The 7,005-nt window shown below is 51.9% G+C and overlaps 2 protein-coding genes across 6 annotated transcripts; one reads left to right on the top strand and one right to left on the bottom strand.

The window, feature by feature from the left end:
• Window positions 1-6: 6 nt before the first annotated feature.
• PHF1 (PHD finger protein 1) lies at window positions 7-5,495 on the top strand. Of its 4 annotated transcripts, none has more exons than XM_044677135.1 (15): window positions 10-190; window positions 1,045-1,218; window positions 1,346-1,427; window positions 1,544-1,639; window positions 1,834-1,937; window positions 2,057-2,205; window positions 2,378-2,473; window positions 2,659-2,727; window positions 3,025-3,148; window positions 3,234-3,301; window positions 3,490-3,594; window positions 3,703-3,895; window positions 4,241-4,335; window positions 4,526-4,652; window positions 4,857-5,495. In XM_044677135.1, the coding sequence occupies exons 2-15, from the start codon at window positions 1,060-1,062 to the stop codon at window positions 5,172-5,174; spliced, it is 1,785 nt and encodes a 594-aa protein (XP_044533070.1). In that variant the 5' UTR covers window positions 10-190; window positions 1,045-1,059; the 3' UTR covers window positions 5,175-5,495. The 4 variants fall into 4 exon arrangements, with proteins under 4 accessions (XP_044533073.1, XP_044533070.1, XP_044533072.1 ...); XM_044677137.1 differs by having other exon boundaries at window positions 4,575-4,652; XM_044677136.1 differs by having other exon boundaries at window positions 13-190; window positions 4,572-4,652.
• Window positions 5,496-5,614: 119 nt separating this feature from the next.
• Window positions 5,615-7,005, bottom strand: CUTA (cutA divalent cation tolerance homolog). Of its 2 annotated transcripts, none has more exons than XM_044672939.1 (6): window positions 6,974-7,005; window positions 6,390-6,589; window positions 6,180-6,239; window positions 6,054-6,099; window positions 5,901-5,950; window positions 5,615-5,795 (listed from the first exon to the last, which is right to left on the bottom strand). In XM_044672939.1, the coding sequence occupies exons 2-6, from the start codon at window positions 6,560-6,562 to the stop codon at window positions 5,693-5,695; spliced, it is 432 nt and encodes a 143-aa protein (XP_044528874.1). In that variant the 5' UTR covers window positions 6,563-6,589; window positions 6,974-7,005; the 3' UTR covers window positions 5,615-5,692. The 2 variants fall into 2 exon arrangements, with proteins under 2 accessions (XP_044528874.1, XP_044528873.1); XM_044672938.1 differs by lacking the exon at window positions 6,974-7,005 and adding an exon at window positions 6,826-6,958.

Raw genomic sequence — 7,005 nt, forward strand, 5'->3', positions numbered from 1 at the left:
CCTCCTCCTGCTGCTGCCGCCGCCGCCGCTGCTTTGGCTGCTGCGTCATACGCCCCAGAACAGCCGGGACGGAGGGGCTGGGCCTGGGGAACCCCCCAGCCTCCATCTGCCCTCTCCCCCGGACGCCCGGACACCTCGGCCCCCCCACGGCTCCCCCTCCCCAGCTCCCCGGCGGCCGCTGCTGTCACCGGTAAGGAGGAGGCGGGGAGGGCGGGGGGCTGGAGGAGGAAAAGGGAGGGAAGAGTCCAAGCTGGGGGACCCCCCCCCCCGCCAGGGGAGAGATATTGGTGTTTGGCGGGGGGAGGGGGCTCCCTGGCCCCCATCCCATCCCCTTGTCTACCTCATCCAACCTCTCTTAATTACATGCATGGATCTTCTTGTCTGAAGGGGGTTGTCTCATGTCACCTCCAGGTTTGCCCCATATCGGGTAGTAGAGATTGGGACTGGGACACGCCCCCCTCCCTCGGTACACGGGGAAGTTACCCACCCCCACCCTGACCCTGGGTTAGAGACCGTCATATTTGGAGGGGACTCGGAATTCTTCAGAATGGATTGGAGGGTATCCCATTACTGAGAGAACTACCTCCTTTCTCCCCCCAACCCCCCCCCTCAAAAAAAACAGATTGTCCGAACTCTGACATCTCCGGCCAGGGAGGGAGATTCCAAGACCAAGCTAGCCAGGATGTGGGGGTGGGACTAGGACCTGAGGAGAGGCCTCTCTTTCTCCAATCCATCAATCTTAAAATCCTTGAACCAAGAGAAAAGCTCCATGGGGAGAACCTTTCCCTGGGGGAATTTTCAGGGTGGGAGAGGAGAGAATCAGGTGTCAGTATCCCTTCTCCCTAGAATCCCAAGTCCTGGTGGGGAAGGGGAGGAAACCGAAAGAGGACAAGTATGGGGTTTGGGTTTTGGGACTGGGAGATACCAAGTAGAAGACTGGAACCTTGAACTCTTGAGTCCTGGTGGTGGAACAAGTCAATCAAGGAGAGGGGAAAGCTGTTGAGGGTGCAGGAGGGAGGTAATTCTCCCCCCTTGTCCTGCCAGGCTCCCCAGGATGCAATGGCGCAGCCCTCCCGGCTGAGCCGCTCTGCTGCCCCCCAACCCTGGGAGCCCACTCCCCCAGCCCCTTCCCCAAGTACCCGACCCCGACTTTGGGAGGGGCAAGATGTTCTGGCCAGATGGACTGATGGACTGCTTTACCTGGGAACTATCAAGAAGGTGAGTCTTAAAACTGACCTCAACCCCACTTTTTTCCTGCAACATTAACTTTAGCATTCTCATTTTATCCTCTTGACATATCAGTTCTGTCTTTTTCTCAGCATTCACCCCCTTTTCTCTCTCCCAGGTGGATAGTACTCGGGAAGTCTGTCTAGTCCAGTTTGAAGATGATTCCCAGTTTCTGGTTCTGTGGAAAGACATTAGCCCTGGTGAGAAGCAAAGGATCTTGGTCCCTAAAAGGAAGAAGGGACTAAGAGACCAGAGACTTGGGTCTTACGCATAATGAAGCCAGAGACTCAAGAGTCCTTAACTCTGTATTTCATAGCTGCCCTCCCTGGAGAAGAACTCCTGTGCTGTGTCTGTCGATCTGAGTCAGTGGTCCCTGGGAACCGGCTGATCAGCTGTGAGAAATGTCGACATGGTAAAAGAATGACATTGTACCTGGCTCATCCTAGTGGAGTACCATGCCACCACAGCTTATTTCTATGATTTCCTTCCCATAAATTTACCTTCTTTACCCTTTTTCTATCCCTAAACTCCTAAATTTCTTCCCCCTAGTCATTCTTCCCAGTTCTTCACCCTTAGCCATCTATGATCCCTCTTCTCATCCCTCAGCATATCATCAGGATTGCCACATTCCAAGAGCCCCAGCCCCTGGAGAAGGAGATGGCCCATCCCCTTGGGTCTGCAGGCAGTGCGTCTTTGCAATGGCCACCAAGGTACAGGGATCACCTCTCAGTGGCAAATGCCACTAACCCCTCTCTATACACTGACTTCCCATCCCAAGCCATGACTCTTTCATCACCACCAAACTGTCTCAACATGTCTGTCCCTGCAGAGGGGAGGTGCCCTGAAGAAGGGTCCTTATGCACGGGCAATGCTGGGGATGAAGTTGTCTTTGCCATATGGGCTGAAGGGGCTGGACTGGGATGCAGGACACCTGAGCAACCGGCAGCAGAGCTACTGTTACTGCGGGGGCCCTGGGGAGTGAGTCATGGAAAAGAGGGAAGGAATGGGAAGGGTATGGGGGGATACCTATTGAGTCAAGGTGGATACTAGGGAGAGATTTTGGGGAAGGGGACCAGTAATGCAAGTGATGGCAAACAGTGGGGTCAGAGAGGTAGAGCAGTTGCAGGCCTCATCTGGTATTCTTTCTCAGGTGGAATCTAAAGATGCTACAGTGTCGGAGCTGTCTGCAGTGGTTTCATGAGGCCTGCACTCAGTGTCTGAGCAAACCCCTCCTGTATGGGGACAGGTAGGCTGCAGGGCCAAGAGGGGAGGGAGACACAGGTGGGCTGCAGGGCCCAGAGGGGAAAAGGAGGCTAATTGTTTGTCTCTACAATCCAGGCTCTATCTTCTCTTCTCCACTTCCACCCCCTTGTTTTTTTGGGTTTCCACATCTCTTACTACTCCATTATATTATCCACTGCTCACTTCCAGGTTCTATGAGTTTGAGTGCTGTGTCTGCCGAGGAGGGCCTGAAAGTGTCAAGAGACTTCAACTTCGATGGTGAGCTAGACCAGGGGGATTCTCTGAGCCTCCTTGTCTATTTTCAGCCTCCATCTCAACAAATTCATTAAGTGACTCCTATGGCCCAGGCTCTGACCTAAGGCTGGGGAATGCAGAGTCCCTGCCCTCAAGGAATTCACAAGTCTAATGGGGGAGGAAACAGGCAGATAACCATGGATGAATTAGCTGGTGGCAGGATAAATTGGAGATAATCCCAAAGGAGGCAGTAGCATTAAAAGTGTAGAAGGTGGCTTTTGTCCCTCACACTCACATAACTGCGGCCCTATATTTCTCTAGGGTGGATGTTGCACATCTTGTCCTATATCACCTCAGTGTTTGCTGTAAGAAGAAATATTTTGACTTTGACCGAGAGATCCTGCCATTCACTTCAGAGAACTGGGACAGCTTACTCCTGGGGGAGGTAGGGGGGTGCTATTCAAATGGGACATGGGGGAAGAAATACAGAGAGGACTCATTGCATTTTAACCTGCTGCTCTCTCCTCCAGCTCTCAGACACCCCTAAGGGAGAACGCTCCTCCCAACTTCTCTCTGCTCTCAATAGTCACAAGGACCGGTGAGTGATAGTGGGGTGAGCTAGTAGTGCACCTGGGGATGGCAGTGAGAAGTGTGAAGGAGAAGGGACAAAGGTATTGGATATTAAGAGACTCAGGAGAAATTTAGCTACAAATGGAGAGAAGTTGCTTCTCTGGATGGGGCAATGAGGTCTTTTCTGTCTCACTGCCATTTTCCCTCCACCCCTAGGTTCATCTCTGGGAAAGAGATAAAGAAAAGGAAATGTCTGTTTGGTCTCCATGCTCGGACTCCTCCCCCTGTGGAACCCCCCACTGGAGATGGAGCCCACACCAGGTCACTGGCCCAGGGGGGGTGGGGAGCATTTTCTGGGATATCTCTGGGGAAGGTATGCCTCTGGGGGAGTTTAGGAGGGGGCTGGGGGGGTAAGGAGGCCTCTTACAGCTTCCCTTCAGGGCAGGGCCCGGGGGTGGGGGTCTCACGCCCCCTGGGGAAGCGTCGGCGACTGGAGCCAGAGCCTCGGAAGAAGAAACCACCGAAGGGGAAGGAAGAAGAGCTGGGGGATCCTCAGGAGGGTCGGGATCGGCCGGAGCCCAGGGAGCAGAGGGAGCGGGCACGTCTTCGGAGGGCGCTGCAGGTAAAGGGGATGGAGGGACACTAGAAAGCAGTCAGGGAAGAGGTAGAAGTAACCGAACTCCAGATTTGGGGTTAGGCTTTGAACCTGGATTCAAACAATACTTCTGAAAACTAGCTAAGTATGTGAGTACTTTACCTCTGTGACCTTCAGGGTCCTTTTCTGTAAAATGAGGATAATAGCTGCAGTATCTCCACAGTAGGGTTACTGTGAGACTTAAAATGAGATAATGAAAAGTACTTTTGAAAATTATATGCCAAAATATGGATGTTATTGCTAATAATAGTTGGTTGTTGTGTGGGGGTTTCAGTACCCTTCTAATAGTTCTTCTCTCCCACCAACTTCCAGGCTTCAGTGTCTCCACCTCCCCCCAGCCCTAACCAGAGCTATCAGGGCAGCAGTGGCTACAATTTCCGGCCCACGGATGCCCGCTGCCTGCCCAGGTGAGTCTTCCCTTCTCCCTAATTACAACTCCCTGGAACCTTACCCAAGCACATATACCATTCCCATCACCCCATAGATAGTAGTCCAGGTGAGACTTCTAGCAACTCCCTAACCTATCCATATTGGTTGGGAGGAGGGCAGTATTTGGGGTCTAGTCTTCCCTTTTAATTTTTATTCTGCTATGGGGAGGTGGGTCCCATCCTACCCAAGTGACCCCACCCCCAAACAACTCCAGCAGCCCTATCCGGATGTTCGCCTCCTTCCACCCCTCGGCCAGCACTGCAGGAACCCCTGGGGATGGAGACCCCCCAGACAGGTGAGGATTCCCCCTCCCCTCATTCTATGTGCTTGTGATTCTCCTTTTCCTCAAATTCCCTGGTGTCTCTTTTTCTCCTCCTATATACTTTAATCCCTGAAAAAAATATATATGTGCCCAATTCCAATATTTTCTCTGTAACAAAAAAACGTTTTTTCTCTTCCAAGTAGGATAAATCTCCTTTCACCCTTACTTTCTCTGTAGGTCACCCCTGGACCTTCAAGTTGCTGGTTTCCCTTCAGATTCCCCAAGGAGTGCCCCCCATTCATCATCATCTTCACCCCCAGGCCCCTCCCCTGTTCCCTCCAGAAGATCAGCTCCCCAGGGTTCTTCTCCTCTGTGTCGTGGCTTATCTCCTGGAGCTGGTGTGGGAACCCGGGTAGGGGCTGGGTACCTGTCCCGAGGAGACCCTGTCCGTGTACTGGCTCGGAGGGTTCGACCCGATGGCTCTGTGCAGTACCTTGTGGAGTGGGGTGGGGGAGGCATATTCTAAAAGGAGCTGATTGTTCCTCCTCTCCCTAGCCCTTTTTCACATAAATACAACAGGCACTTTCACACCCTGACTTCTGACCTCACCTGCAGCTGGGATGTACCTGGGGGGGGGGTGTGGGGGGGGGACCCTTCCTTACCATCCAGGCCAGTCAGGTGGGGAGAGGCCCCTTTCTTCCTCAACTACCCCTCCATGATTCCTGACCCTACAGCCTTTTCCCATTTCCCGTGATATTTTGTTACAGCTTTTTTTATATTTTTAAAAGTTATTTAACCCCCTTGGGGGAGGGAGGGGAATAGACTAGGGGATCGTGGGCTCTGTATGGTTGGAAATAAAGATAAATATACCCTTCAGAAACTTGAATTATCTTGATAAAGAGGAAAATGGGAATGGGGTGGGCTTCCTACTGAATTCCTAACTGAATACCCATAGCAAATAATACATGTATTAAGGAAAAGGTCAAGAGGCAGCATTCTGGGGATAGGGTTTATTACAGAAAGTAGGAAAATGTAGAAGTTCTCTTAAAGTAGGCTCAGAAATCAAAATAGTGTCATTTTCTAGTGGTGCAATCTTTTACCCAGTGAAGGTATGGAAGGTTCCCTTGTTGCACAGGTAATGAAATGACTTCAACCACTTCATATGGGTGAACGGAACTAGAAACAGAAAAGCCACCAATAGTTGAGCAGTAGTTCCTTATCCTCAAAATGCACCCAGAACTCATCTCCCACTCCCACCAAAAAATTAATCCATGTCCTCACCGAATAAATTCCGTCAAGTTTGGTGTCAAACTAGTTTGAGTCTTCATCATCTGAAAGAGAGGACTAGATGAGGAAACTTATCTAGGTAGAAAGTGCAGGAGGAGTCAAAATAACAGCAGAAAAGAGCTGGAAATTAAGGAGGGAAAATCTTACCATCATCACCTCACAGTCTTCTTGAATTTTTCCTTTCCAATCATAGCTGAAAGATAGCAAAAGGTTACTGGAGAAAGATACACTTTCTCCCTAGGAAATCTCTCCACACACCTTCCCATAACTTACATAGATGTAATATGAGGCACTAGATTGACACAGGCGACCAGTCGCTTTTCCACCACAGACCTGGAAATAAAACCCAGTTCAGTGCTGATACGCTCTGCTTTCCCCTCAACTGGAGAGTAGTAACCCAAAGATCCCCTCAACTGCCCCTCCAACTTGCCTCCGACCTTCCTCATCATTTTCAGATCCCCTCCCTCCTCTGGTCCCACCAACCTGGCAATAGTTTTGGCGACCTTTTCACTGGGGCAAGTGACAAAGACGACAGAGACGGAACCGGCAATGTAGTCCGAGCTGGCCGAGTCTGAGGCATCTGGAGGGTGCGAGGCCATGGAGAAGGCTCGGGGAAGCAGCAGTAGACGGGGATACGGGAAGAACAGCGCGCGCATCCACAAAAGGGACAGAAACAAAGCAGCCTGGGGGATTGGGGGGGAAGCCCAGCACTGAATGAGACCAGCTCCGGGCCGCTTCAGGCCTAGGGCTCTAGATGTGGGGAGGTGCCCCCTCCCTCACACCCCGTGTGGTCACGGATGCAGGACGAGGAGCCCAGGTTAGGAAACTGAGGCACAGACTTTCCCGGAAGGGGAGGGGAAGACCTGGAGGCCTGGCGTGCAGGTTTAGAGCTCTGAGGAAGAAGGTGCTCATCACTCACCACTCCGCCGAGCCAGACCTGGGGGCCCCGTCCCACCAACATGCAGCCCAGGCAGACAGATATAGGGGGTCGGGGTCAAAGGTCACGTCAAGAGGAGGGAAGAAAATGTCCCAAAGCCTAGAGCATAGAAAAACCAGAGAAAGCGTACCTCTTTTACGACCACGTGATAAGAAGGCCCGC

The sequence above is a fragment of the Gracilinanus agilis genome, chromosome 4 (assembly GCF_016433145.1).
Source record: "Gracilinanus agilis isolate LMUSP501 chromosome 4, AgileGrace, whole genome shotgun sequence".
In the NCBI taxonomy this organism is placed as follows: domain Eukaryota; kingdom Metazoa; phylum Chordata; class Mammalia; order Didelphimorphia; family Didelphidae; genus Gracilinanus; species Gracilinanus agilis.